The 14,411-nt window shown below is 34.8% G+C and overlaps 1 protein-coding gene across 7 annotated transcripts in view; it reads left to right on the top strand.

Annotated features, from left to right (window-relative positions):
- Positions 1-14,411, top strand: part of LOC128677790 (sodium channel protein 60E-like) — a 138,994-nt gene that overhangs the window by 108,197 nt on the left and 16,386 nt on the right. For 6 of the 7 annotated variants that reach the window (XM_064436545.1, XM_064436544.1, XM_064436547.1 and 3 more), the window contains exons 8-11: positions 3,549-3,683; positions 4,309-4,526; positions 13,267-13,379; positions 13,993-14,204. In XM_064436545.1, the coding sequence (XP_064292615.1) occupies positions 3,549-3,683; positions 4,309-4,526; positions 13,267-13,379; positions 13,993-14,204 (678 nt within the window). The remainder of the gene's footprint in view (positions 1-3,548; positions 3,684-4,308; positions 4,527-13,266; positions 13,380-13,992; positions 14,205-14,411) is intronic. The other variant, XM_064436543.1, reaches the window with a different exon arrangement.

The raw sequence follows: 14,411 nt of genomic DNA, 5'->3' as shown, positions 1-14,411 counted from the left end.
ATGGCCATAAATAAAGTCACTTCTTGTCCGGAACACGCTGGTTGGCGGGATGCTAATTCACCCCATACATCACTATACAAACACCCTATATTTCACTGACCACGCTGCAACAATGTGCCGTTCTAACGGACAAAACCTCGCGACAATTTGTGATTTAGCGACGCTTATTTGTAGCTTTGTCCCCATAATAGACAAATTTCGAAAATAGTACAGTCAACAGCACATCAACCTACATAAAAAGAGTGCAAATTCGCTGCTATAACCATCGCATACAAGTACATGTAAAGTCTAATATAAGTCTATATTTAAGTTAAACTAAAAATTATACAGTTGGCTGTAGGTTGCTTTTTGAGGAATTAGGTTTTAGGTTTTAAGTATTTTATTTCTCAAATAGAATATACAATATTCACTTACTGAGAAACTATGTCTAATATACATGTTAATCGACGAGCATAACACTTAATATTCACTTATAACTAACATGCAAAGCAATATGTACAAATATTATATTGGGCGTATCTGTTCAAAGACATGCATAAGAATTTAGATAATATAGAATGAAACTGTGGGTATGCCGAACGAACAAAACCAAAGCCGAATTCTAACCTTATGATTAAATTACTAAGTACTACTTGAATGTACTAACGAGTAAAAATCAAACCAATTATGTTAAAATTATTATGAACAAGCCGAGACTATTTCAATAAAGGAAAATGAAATTCAAATATGGACTGTGACCAATATGGCGCCTTTTACAAGTCATTAGCCCCGTCCCCGGGTCAGTTACCGGACTCTGTGGTCATTAGATGAAGGACCAATAACCAAAAACCTAATAATACCCTTCCAATAACTATAACTATTATCTAATAAGTCTATTAAAACTTTGTTAAGTTCCAATTTGACTGACATTTTGGATGTAAACTTAAACGCGTAAAAATACATTATTATAACTTTTTATTATTAATTTTCATGTTCAGTAACGCGTCAAAAGCAGAACACTGTTTCCGCGATAATTCGGAGTTTAAAAATATATTTTGTCACTGTGGTCTTATAGCAGCTGAAATTTTACTTCCAACAGCAATTATAAATATGAAACATTTATCAAAACAATAAAAAGATTTTGGTCAAATTCCTAACTACCTATAGGTATGGTAACAAAATATTGATAATAATTTTTTGTTCATTGTATCTCGAAATTCCAGCCAAGTTTTGAATAAATTAATGCATGTTGCATACTAAAAGCTTTGTGGAGATAGTTTCTCAGACAATATTGGTATAACACACCGCAACCCAGCCACAACCACTTGTAGGTCCTGCACGTTATGCCAAAATTAATTAAATGATAAACCCGGGATCACATTACGTAACTCAATTTATATCAACTCACTTTCATGCCAGTTTTATATACGTAAATGGTACTAAACCATAATAAATGCAAAAGTCTGTCTGTCTGTTCCGCTTTTACGGCTAAACCGCTTTGTCGACATTGATGAAATTTGGTACGCATGTATTTAAAGACCACGTTCAAACATAGGCTACTTTCTTTTCAAAATTTAACCACGTGGGCGAAGCCACGGAGAAAAGCTAGTAAGGTATATATAATACCTGCGGATAAAATTTAGATTAAAATAAATGGTATTAAACAAACCATCATTGGAATATTCGTATCTTCAAGCTCAAGTAAACTTAACAAACTAAGTAGGTATGAACAGGGCTACAATAAGTTACTGTTAATCCGACGCAATGTAAAAAACCCTTTACCTTCGTCAGGTCAGGTTAAGTTAAATCCCACATAATTTATTATACATCATACATAAATGGATATAATCAAATAATTATTTAATTTTTTTATTTTTTATTTTTGTTTTTCATTTCGGTCTTCTTACATTTTATTTTTAATTTTTTGTTGAATGTTGTTATTGGCGCGCCGCTGACGTTTAGACAAAATGGCGTAGGTACTTTGCGTTTTTCCGCGCACGTTAAAGTTACCAATCAAAATTGACGGTACAACCCACCCTATAACTAATCAGTATTCCTATAGTGTGAGGAACTAATTCTCATAAGACTGTCAAGTTTGAGCAGTTTGTTTGTTTCGTAAGTCGAGCATATCCGATTGAAGTCTGCTGCGCTAACTTTACCGTACAAAGTTAAATGAAGTTGGCACTTGTGGTAAATTCTTCGTCTTCCTCCTACTAAATGAACTTATCTACTAGAACTAAATTCCCTCTGGTTGAACTTCGCGATGACTGACCCATGCATCAACTCGTGAACGGGTGCTACCACGAGGACTGGCCCCGTGGTGGCAGCACCCGTTCACGAGTTGACGCTCGATTCTCAAATTTATGTTTATTTTTTTTATCAGCTCTCGGTTTCAATCCTAAAATGTTTTTGTATATTAATATATAATAGTTTTTTTGTGGAATGACGGTGACACATGTAGGATTAAGGTTTCTTTTAACTTAACACCACATTGTGAATAATGTAAACTCATATGTTTAAAGACGAAGATTATTTGAAAATAAGTAATCTTTTACTAGTACTTTTTAACCAAGTTAATTATAAATAAGTTAATTTATAAATAAATATATATGTATTAGGACAAATCACACAGATTGAGCTAGCCCCAAAGTAAGTTCTAGACTTGTGTTATGGGATGCTAACTCAACGATACTATATTTTATAACACATATTTAAGATAAACATCCAAGACCTGGGCCAATCAGAAAAAGATCATATTCCATCATGACCCGACCGGGGATCGAACCTGGGACCTCTCGGTTTAGAGGCAAGCACTTTACCACAGCACCACTGAGGTCATTTATCCAAAAAAAATTAAACTAACGCTAATAGTCTTCATATCTTATCCACTGAAGCATATAGGTACCTATTGTTCAGAACTAATGTCGCCTAAATGACAAAGCTGCTATTACGCAGTACAATTAACATCACACCAACCTCCACAAGTTCATTGCGAATTCGCCTCTATCACCGCATGATAGAGATCTAATGCAGATTAACATGCAGTAGACTATACAAGTATGTATGTAGTTAATTTGAACGGCATCATTCAATCAGCCAGCGCTTATAATACGGGTGATTAGTTTACAGTCGATAGTTTAGCCAGTAATCTCAATGCCGATGAACCTACCTCGAATTAGTTAATTAATAAATATTATTATATAAATATAGCATCACGTCTTTATCCAAATGGGGTAGACAGGGCCAAAAGCGCGAAACTATAAGGCAAAGTTATATAAGGATAGCAGGCTTCCTAGTGTAATTGAGATTATTTTAGTGGATGAGACGACTCCAGCCTTTATATACCTTTTTCAAAGTTTATTTTACACGCTGACCCGGGATTCGGGGTGTCATAGCCCGGAGTGCAACCGGGAAATTGCGATATTGAAAGAAATTATATAGATATAATCAACCTAATTCTGTTTAAGTTACAAATTCTATTTGGAGAAAATTCTGCAGTGGAATTTGAGGCGTGGCTGTTGCTCCTCTTTTTGCGCTTAGAATAAAATTAACTATCTCTGTCTAACCAGGTGCTGTCGTCGTGCGGACCGATGTCCGTCTCTTTCTTCACAGTGGTGGTGTTCTTCGGGTCGTTCTACCTCATCAACCTGATGTTGGCTGTGGTGGCGCTCAGTTATGAAGAAGAGTCGCAGATCACACAAGAGGTTTGTCTCCCTTTCTCGCTATTCGTCTCTTTCCTTACAATGTCAGTTTTCTTCGGAAATAAGTTTTTTACAAAAATGATATTTTTGACACAAGCTTTTAATGTTGTCAGAGCGATCTCCCCTCATAGTTCCCTCATCTGGAGCCGTCCCTGGGTGCACCATCAAGTCATGCGAATTGATTTGACTTGTTCGATTCTATAGTAAATCATCTCAGCCGCAAGAAGTTCATTCCTGGACATAGGCCTCTCTCAAATACTTTCACAATGACTGAATGAAAATAGCTTCAGCTTCTTCCTACGACTGTATCGAGATTGCATTGAGTCTGGCGTGGTATCTACCACGGCACATAGATTTTGGCTTACATTTTACATTATTCCCATTTCTGTGGTATAAAACAAGTATAAACCTTTTATCCCGATAACAAGCGTATTATTCATAATATGCCTCGTGTGTCCCACGCTTTGTCCATAATACAATAATCTTAAGCGATGGTTCTGAAATAATCTGAATACACTGTTATTTTGGGGCTACCCTTTTTATACACGTGTTGGATTGATGTTTTGTAAATAATGTCGCCAGTGTAAATTTTGTAAAATACCTACTCACTTTTTACTTTACTCCACAGGAAAGAAAGAAAGACTTGAATGAGCACAGAGACGACTCGACGTTCAGCTTCGACCCCACCTCCCTAGCCGTGCGCACGCTGGCCAAGGACTCGAAGAAGCGCATCGACGCCAGAAAGGGGTTGCTATTGGCCTCCTACTCTAGGAAAAGGACCAGAAGACGCAAGAGAGGCAAGAGCGCGATACATCACGCGGCCGCGGTGGCTGCAGTCGCTGAAAGGTAACCATAAATATATCTGGACTAATCACACAGATTGAGTTAGCCCCAAAGTTATTTAGATACTCGTGCTATGACATACTTAACTCAACGATACTATTTTTATAATATACTTATAAGTTTTTATAATGTACTTATAAGTATGTTACCGCTAAACCCTTTGTATAATGAACGGTCATAGAAAAATGTAGGCTCCATTTTGGAAACGTCTTTTTACATTTCGATACTTTCGGAACGGAATTAATAATTATATTTTGTTTTCTCAGTAATTTGTTATGTGTATTTTGTAAAAATACTTTTTATTTATAAAATACAAGATGTTGCCCGGGGCTTCGCTCCCTTGGGAATTTTGAGATAAAAGCAATCTTGGATAATGTACCTTCTAATGGTAAAAGAATTTTTGAAATCGGATTCGGAGATTAACTGCCGCAGACATACAAACTTACAAACACTTACCTCTTTATAATAATAGTAGATATGATATAAACAAAAGCCAAGAAACTCTTTCACTTTAATTTCAAAAGTTTTTGTACTTTGTTCACATATTATAAAAAAAACTTTTCATCAATTTAACAACAATCTAATCTAACACAAGCATCACGTACAAAACATGAAAAGGGTAACCACAAAACAACAGTGTATTCAGAGTATTTCAGAGCCATCGCTTCAAATAATTGTATTAGGGTTAGGGGCAAAGCGTGGGGCACACAAGGCGTATTATAATAACAGGGTTGTCATCAGGATAAACGTTTTCTACTTGTTTTATATCACAGAAATTGTAATAATGTAAAATGCAAGCCAGAAATGTCATGACTGTACACCACATTACAATATTTGGCGTTAAGTCCACCGTTTGTAGATATACATTTTTGTTGTGATTTTGTAATAATTAATAAATTTTATCGATTATTTTATCCAACATTAATTATCGTATTTAATAATTAAACAAAACTTTTATATATATATTATTATTTATTATGCGATCTAATGGAACTATTCGTGAACTCCAAAAAAGTAGCAATAAGCAACTGAAAAATCTAATGCTAATTTTATTCAGTCCTATTCGAGTGAGCTAATCCTTGAGTGGGCGATAAAATAACGTACTTATGTGTTACACTTCTATGGTCTTATTTAGTCCGATTTCTGTGGGATAAACGGTTAATACCGCAGTTTATACTCATTGATGCCAAACGGCTCGTGAAAGATAATGCGCGGTCCACACACGAAAATGGCTTTCGGCGGGTCAGCCGTCAGATTTGACATCGCTGGATTTTTATGCGTGAATGGGTGTTTTATAAAGCACTAGCTTTTGCCCACAACTTTGTATGTGAGTAAAAATCCGTTTCCCGTGGGAATTTCAGGAAATCCCTTCTTAGTGTTCTCCACACTGCCCTAGGAACCTACACACCAAATTTCCGCTTTCTACGCCCAGTAATTTCGGCTGCACGTTGTCTGTCTGTCAGTCAGTCACTCACTCAGTAACGCAAGAGTTTTATAGATATATATAGATTTTCGTCATAATAAAATATTACTACTACCATAAAGATTAATTTGTTCTTTAAAAACAATAGAATATGATGAGGTTAAAAATACACATATTACTTATGTGTGAAAATGTACTCCATTAGGAGAGACAATTTTCCATCCTTATACTTGACTTTAGTCTCTTCTTTTTTGTTGATCTATGCAATGCTTTGATTGCATTTGTGTACTTAAACCATTACGCAAACGCAATGTATATGTAATTAGTTAACTAATTTAAATTAAATAGTACTTTTGAGAATAAACTTCAATCTCACAATTTTCAATTATCGCCTCAAAAGTGATTCCGATGATTAAAGATGATTTATTAATCAAAAGGTTGAAAGAAAACACCCTCATTTTACCTTCAAAAGAATTCAATAAAAGAACCCCTAGGGCAAGATTCTTGGAGTTAATTGGAATAAATTATCAATATTATTTCTTACTTCCATTCTATATTTCATCGTCTTGAATATTTGACCTGCGCAACCGACTTCGTTTGATATTTTAATAGATGTGTGATTTCTAGAGAAGGTTTAACTTTAAGTATATAATTTATTATGATTTTACCCGCTAGTATCATAAGAATGCAATTGTCATCTAAATTATATAAAAATTTCAGCTCAATCGGCTGAAGGTATCTGCTTCATAATCGAGTTGCAAGACATACTCGTAACTACATACATTGCAAGTTAAATTAAAGCTTATAAAATGACTGAAAATACACTGAAATTGCTACACATTTACTATTAATACAAATTTACATACACATTACAAATATTCTTGAGCTAACTATATTTTTCGAAAAAAATTTAATAGACTTCATTGACACTCGTAAACATTAAGGCATATATAGGTATGCTACCTACTACTTGAATGGAAGTCGGTGCCAAGTGCGAAGGAGAAGTATTATATTACTCTTCTGATTTACTGTAACTTAATGCCAGTTATCAGGGTTACATGTTATGAGATATTCGCGTATAATTTGTTGGGGAAATGTTGTTGCCTCATACATAAATACATGCCATCTAATCATTTATTCGAAACGCCCTATGTTCGCAGTACAAATTAAGGGTTCTATTGTCTTACATTACTAAAAGTACAGAATAAATACATTGTTATTTTTTTCGGAAATATATACCTAATGCGTAACAAGTTATACAGTATTTCGTCTTTCCCTTACTGGGTCGTCAGAGCTAAGAATTGCCAAAGTCGAAGGCCACGTTAAGCTGTATGCTTATTAGAGGAATTGTATAGGTTGATGACCTATAAGCAACGATCTAAGTCTTTACTTAAGTAGTTCATAAGCAATACAAAAATGTTACTCGCCAATAAACGTTCATTAATTTATTCATAAGATGAACCAGATTTGATAAGCCCATTCCCTTGATTGACTTTTACTAATTGCAGTCCATTGGGTATTACACACAGCATGTCTATGTCTTGTTCTCTGTGTCGCAAGTGCAAAGACAGTCTATTTAAACATACAGGTTTTCTTGCAATTTTTTTTTTAATCCAATATAATCGACTCTATCACTTTTTTCTTTTATTTCAAAATCAAAATCAAATCATTTATTTAGAAATTAGGCCTTCACAGGCACTTTTTACGTCATATTCTAAATTAAATGATGTTTACTAAAGCTACAAACTACTAGCATCTCGAAACGACCAATTCCATCAGCATCAATCTCCGCAAGCAATCAGCAAGTGGCATTTATTTTGTTCATAAACATTTTTTAAGCATATAGACGAGTAAAACTGTTAAGCAAAAGCCTTCCCTTGTCCACAAAAGAAATCTCATCTCATGGCAACAATGTTGCCGTTGCACCCCCAGAAAATCATTCAATCGTCTCGCCATCTCCACCTATTCAAAAAAATTATTGCTACTACACTCACTATTGGGAATTTAAAGTAAACAGATAGATACTTCTGTGCGATAATTATTTTATATCCTTGGGCAATCGGAATATATTGTGAGACCCAAATTTAATTATAAAAGGTACACTGTGATTTAGAGCAATGTTTTACTGGCTGTCATAAAAACGATTAATTAATTTGATAATATTCGAGATCGAGTGTATATGATTACATAGACATTTAAGTGGAGTATTAGTAGCTAAATTAAATATTCCGTACTTAATAATAAAGTATAATACAATATTGTTTTTAACTTTGTTTTGAACGCATCAATGTCTGGAGCAGCTAGTTTTATTTAAACGCTAAAATTACAGTCAAAATATTATTGTATAATTAAATGAGATAATATATAGCGTTACTTAATTCCATAGTTTTTGTAATTTTGACTTCAATTTTTTTTTTTTTTTGTAATATTTAAAGTTACAACGTAATCACAACCTCTAGAACAATAATAATAATACAATTTCGTTTATATTATTCCAAATTCTGTGATTCCATTGGGCTGAAACAAAGAGTCCCTGTGGGTCGACCGTAGCCCAACTCGGATTAGTATCAAGTTAACCCGAGACTAGAAAATCACGACGAGACGCTCTGTTATCACGAAAGAGCTTGAATAAAATAAAAGGATCTGGATGGAATAGCACACAATGCATTTCTTTGCAATACCTACCGCTTTAGTATGAATTGTTTTGTATCAAGATTTAGAAATAAAAAATGTAAGGTTCTTGTAAGAATATTTTGGCTATGATAAAACACTGTCAAGTTACCAAATTTAATCCCATAGAAGTGGTATAAAATCCGTGAGGATATATGCTTCTAGGGCTATCCACAATCAATTATTTAACGAGTATAATTTTATTATGTTTTTATTATTATATATATTTTATAATTGCACTACAGATCGAACCCAAGACCCGATCGCAAACACGGTGATCACTACGCCAAGTAGGTCGTATATTATAGAACATATTAATTTATGTAGATAAGATCTAACGAAATCCTACTAAAAATCGGTGAATATCGGTGCACTAACAAAATCTAGTTGAAGCAAGTGTGTGTGAGTGCAGCAGAAATATCTAAAGCATACGATCCCGGTCCAAATCCCGGCTTCGGGGGATTCAATAAGCAGCTTGCTACAAGCTCGCTAACAGGTTTCCATTCAATTCATTCGTTCTTTAAACTTACCTCTTTTATACCCTCAATGAAACCGCTTTATATCCACTTGGGACTTATTTTCCATTTAGAACAGGAATTATTTTATTCAGTCAAATATATGTATGTGCAATATTTTATGATAATTTGCACTATTCTTCTTCTTTTTTTTTACGTCAAATTTGTGAAGACCATTACCTCACCACTGTCAAAGTATTGCCTGTGGCGTTGTATGAGTATAGGTCACACGAGTCACACTCAGGCCATTCTAATAATATCGACTTGCTACACTCCGTAGACATTACATAGACCAGCCACGAGCCGCAGACTTATTACACTCCGTAGACCCATTACGAGCCATAGGCTTACTTTTCTCTCACATAACTTCTTTCCGCGCTGTACGAAAGTATGGAATAAACTTGCCTCAGCAGTGTTCCCTAATAGTTTCGACAAAGAAAAGAATCTTAAAAAGTTGGCCACGTACCAATGACCCGTATCGGATTGCCGGTGTCCATGGGCAGCGGTTGCTTACCATCAGGCTAGACCTACAAGTTCGTTTGACCACTATACTATAAAAAAGACCTACTACGAGCCGAGGCTTGCTACACTCCGTAGTTCCACGACCAGACATAAAATAGTCAAATCAAACATATCAGTAACTTGTACTTGTTCTGCTACATATCAGCTTTATGCATTCCCGTCACAGATAAACTGGAGCGGATAATGGGTGTCGTTTAGCTCCGCTGCACGACCTAGTTCCCGACGCTCACCATCTCCGTGAGGGATCGGGAATGACGACTCAATAATTTATTTATTTATTTATTTATTTATTTATTAACATTTCTTACATCTAACATTACAGGTATTACCTAATGCGTTAGAATGAGCCTATTGTAATCTGTAGCAAATCACATATAGTCCAATTCTTCTGAAATCATTCAAAGAGCAACAAAATAGGTCCAGATCATTAGCCACGATATTATTTATATCTATGCTAGTCTGCGAATGTACGTGGCAGAACGAATTATCTATTTAGTCATTAAGTACGAGAAGGTATACCTACTATAAATTACGTCATAAACAATTTGTTCTACCAGTTTTGATAATTCGTTCTGCCTGTCGTGATGGCAAATATAATTTTTCAATGGTAAATAAAATAGTATGTTGGTGAACCATGTGAATCTATAAAGGTGTCACCAGTCCACTTTGATAATAACTTTAATCTGCGCGCGTACTTTGCTTTTCTCTGCGCAGGTTAAAGTTACACGTCAAAATTTACTGATGCAACCAAACCTTATTACGAGTATAAATTATGAAATGTACGGTATATCAACAAACTATTGTTTATTTAAGTAATTACTTGAGGATTCGTAAACAATTTCACATTTCGCGAAATAGAGGTTGTTTAAAAGTGACGTTCTATGGTAGAGACATGACAGGACGAAAAGTGTGTGTGTGTGTGTGTGCGAAGCAAATACTAGCACTTAAGATACGAAATATGAAGGACGAACTATTTTTACGTAAAAGATTTATTATATATTCAGAAATGTTTTCACCTATAGCCATCAATCCTCACCAATTTACCTGTATAGGTACAAGACAGACTGACCTAGATATTTTTGAGTATGCTAGATCTAGGAGACACGCATGTTTCCAGAGTACTACATCATAGTTACATCAATGAAGACATATTGCGCCTTGAAAACTGTGGTAAAAATACATATATTTCGGCCATCCATACTATTATTATAAAGGGGTAAGCGTTTGTGAGTTTGTATGTTTGAGACGGGTAATCTCCGAAACTACCGAACCGATGCCAAACATTTAGATAGGTACATTATCCAAGATATCTATAGGCTATATTTTATCTCAAATACCCACGGGAGCGAAACCCCGGGCAACATTTAGTAAATAGTATAATATTGAAACTTTTAATATCGGTGCTTAAAACCCACAACGATTCTTGTCAAAGAAGACCAACAGTTCGGAACTCTCGGTTCCGTAAAATCCCGATTTATTCCTTGAAAAACGGTACCCTAAAAATACAAAAACAAATCCACCAGAACTCACAACTCAAATTAGTCTCCAAGAGAGGTCCATTCACAAAATAAAATATTTTAATCAAAACCGGACTTTTATAGGATTCGGGTATCGCAGGCAATAAGAAGTATAATTTGGTCGAAACGTACCAATTTACAATTTAGCTGAAGGTGGCTAAAAGAGAATTTGGAAAAAAGGAACGAATTTTATTTTTCGTTTCGTTTTTAAATAAATTATTTACTGAGAATGAAAACTGAAAGTAATTAGGTACAACAGTAGCTATAAATTATGTTGCCGCCAAAACAGACACGAGGAGAACCTGTATCGTTTGACGTCTACCCTATAAACAGAACTAAACGTTTACAGAAATAAATAAATATTTGCAAAACATTGAAATCATATGATTGTTACAATTATAAAAGTGCTGCAATGTTAAACCGTGTGGTCGGTGTGCAAAATACAGTGTCACTTAAGCGTGTCTCTACATAAATACAAAAAAATGTCAGGAGAAAGCTACACGTCAGCGTAAGTAAAACAATTATGTTAATATTGAATGCTTCTCGCTCTCTCAGCCGAGCGTTTACTCCTGTTAATTAATTGCAAGCCTCTGGTCGAATTTTCATTTAAAAATACATCAACATGTTGTTAAATTATTAAGTGTCACACTGTATCTGGTCTCCGCGTGACCTGAATCTGCAAACATGCTAACTCGCATGAATTTGCATGATAATAGTGTTTGGTGCGGTTTTGCATACCGTTGGCACAGAATATAGGTGAAACATATGTTGATGCGGCAGCGGTTGGCATTGAAAAAAATAACAGGAAAAAAAATTCAAAGGTTTTAAAAAAATATCTTGAGTAAAAGTACCGTTTTTTGCCAAAAGCTGAAAAAAATGAAAAATAGGAAAAACTACACCGAATAGTTTAAGTAAATTGGAACAGTTTTGTTTTAGTATATAGAATTGTTTATTTACCAACAAAAAAACCTAGTTGGTATGTTAGCCGGTAAATAGATTTCGCACAACAAAACCCTCCGCTAACCAACCAAAACAACATATGAAAATGTATATGAAAATTTTATTATTGTTTTTTTAACTGTTTAGTTTATATGTAACTCGCATATGGATTTACCTAAATCTGAAAAAAATATATATTTATGTTATTATAATTGTTACTGATTTATTCTCTGTTTGTTTCAAGTTATATTAATTTCAAACTATATAAGAACTATCTATTTATCTGATTATTGAACCAGTTGCGATATACACACGAGCTATACTTCTGTACACTATTTATTGTATAAAGCGAAACCTGTAAGGGAATAAAGTGGCAGTAATTAACAGGGTAAAGTTCATTTTTTTCTTATTTTTCACCGACATCGACAAATATTCAATTATATTTGACTAACTTGTCCGAGGTCCTGGACATTTATGGACAAAACGTTCTTTCTTTATCCAAACTGTTACATGAAAAAAAAATGTCTTATGTTACTCCTGAATTTGTCATAACTCTCTTATAGTTTTTGAGATTATAAGTTACAAACTATTTATAATATTTAGATATGTAGGTATATCTATAAAGTGGAATACTATACACGTATAGATAGTTCCGGTTGTGTAAGAAATCTTACACCGTAATGTAAAATGAAGGCAAAATCTCTGATCACAGAATACAATACCCCTTTCATCGCAAGACTACGTAATTCTATTGAATGGATAGAATATATTTTCTTCACTTTGAAATCTTTTACAGATATTCACTATACAGCTAGCTTGCATAAAGATAAATTGTAAAAGATAATTTCATTGAGTTCCTTAAGGAATTTCTTCTCAGCTATGGTCATTCCGAAATGCCAGTAGTTTGTTTGGCATGAAAATAATAGGTAGGTATATGTTTATTTACTACACAACAAAATGGCCTAAAACAGAAGGGTATCTAATATAAAAAGTGTGTGTAAAGTCCTAATTTATGAATAAATGCTTGAATACCATAGCGCATGGGTAGACTGACCATGGAGCCCACACGGTTTGCCCGGAATAACCTTTAAATTCATTCGTTAAAATTTTCAAGGACGAGTAATGTTTCAGAAAATGATCCATCCATTAAATTTCAGGTCGAGATCTCGGTCGCGGTCGAGGTCAGTGACCCCAAGTGCATCGCCCCCCCTCCTGCCGCCGCCGCTGCCCCCGCCGCCGCCCCACACACTGCATCCCGACAACGCTTTAGGTAAATGCATCCCTTATATTTTTTTACTCAAAGAAAACAAGTTTGATACCATAAAGTTTTGATGCACTTTCATTTTTTGTTAATAAGTACTATGAAATTCTTCACGGATTCAGCATACATTCTTGAAGAAAGTCAGAAAAGGATTAAAGTTATTTATTAAAAATTATACTACTACTTATGTATCTTACTGTTTTTTTTATCCTAGAACATTTTTAGCCAATAAATAAATTCTACTATTATTTTGTGCGTGGCGGTGATGCCAATATTTAATCGAAGGTTTCTCAAGGCTGCTGAATACATGAGTAACAATGTGTAATACCTGTTTCCCGAACTTCCAAATTTGTAATTGATTACATCCTGTTACAAATTCTAAAGTTTACGCTATTACACCTACGCATCGGCATGAGATAGCAATATTTCGAGAAGGATTTAGAAATATGAAAATTTATAAAAGATTGTTAAAATCCAGAAGTGGTTTTTCTATGTCTGAAACCTGCAACCAATTATCCAAACCATAAAAAGCAGACCAAAATTGACGATGATTATGACCTCAATTTCAAAATCACAAATTGCCAAAGGACTGCAGTTCCAAAATAAACTAAACAAAAAACAGTAAATGATATAGGACGCGGCGCACTAAGCGCTGCAGGCCGGCAACTGAGCGACCACAGCAATAACCGAGAGTCGTCGCTGGACGATTCAGGAGTGGTGGACGACCATGACGACGGCGAGCACACGTCTGATGACCAGGCGCCGCAGCACCACCCGCGGAGGCATCACGTGCCGCTGCTGAGCCATCAGTTGCCGATGCCAATGATACAGCAGGTGATTATTAAAGAGCAGTTACCATTTTTAACAAATCAATAGTTGCATGATCTTACTCAATTAACCTGATTTGACTGAAATTTTACTAAAAAAACCATGAGCATTAGCTTATGGTTTTTAGTAATATTTCAGTTATTAAGTGATCACTTTATGTACCTAACCTTTCTTCTCTGATTTATGAGCTATGCTCTTATCGGCGGAGTATTC

Source organism: Plodia interpunctella, chromosome 18 (assembly GCF_027563975.2).
Source record: "Plodia interpunctella isolate USDA-ARS_2022_Savannah chromosome 18, ilPloInte3.2, whole genome shotgun sequence".
NCBI classification, from domain to species: Eukaryota; Metazoa; Arthropoda; class Insecta; order Lepidoptera; family Pyralidae; genus Plodia; species Plodia interpunctella.
This window is presented reverse-complemented; position numbering and strand designations above follow the sequence as displayed.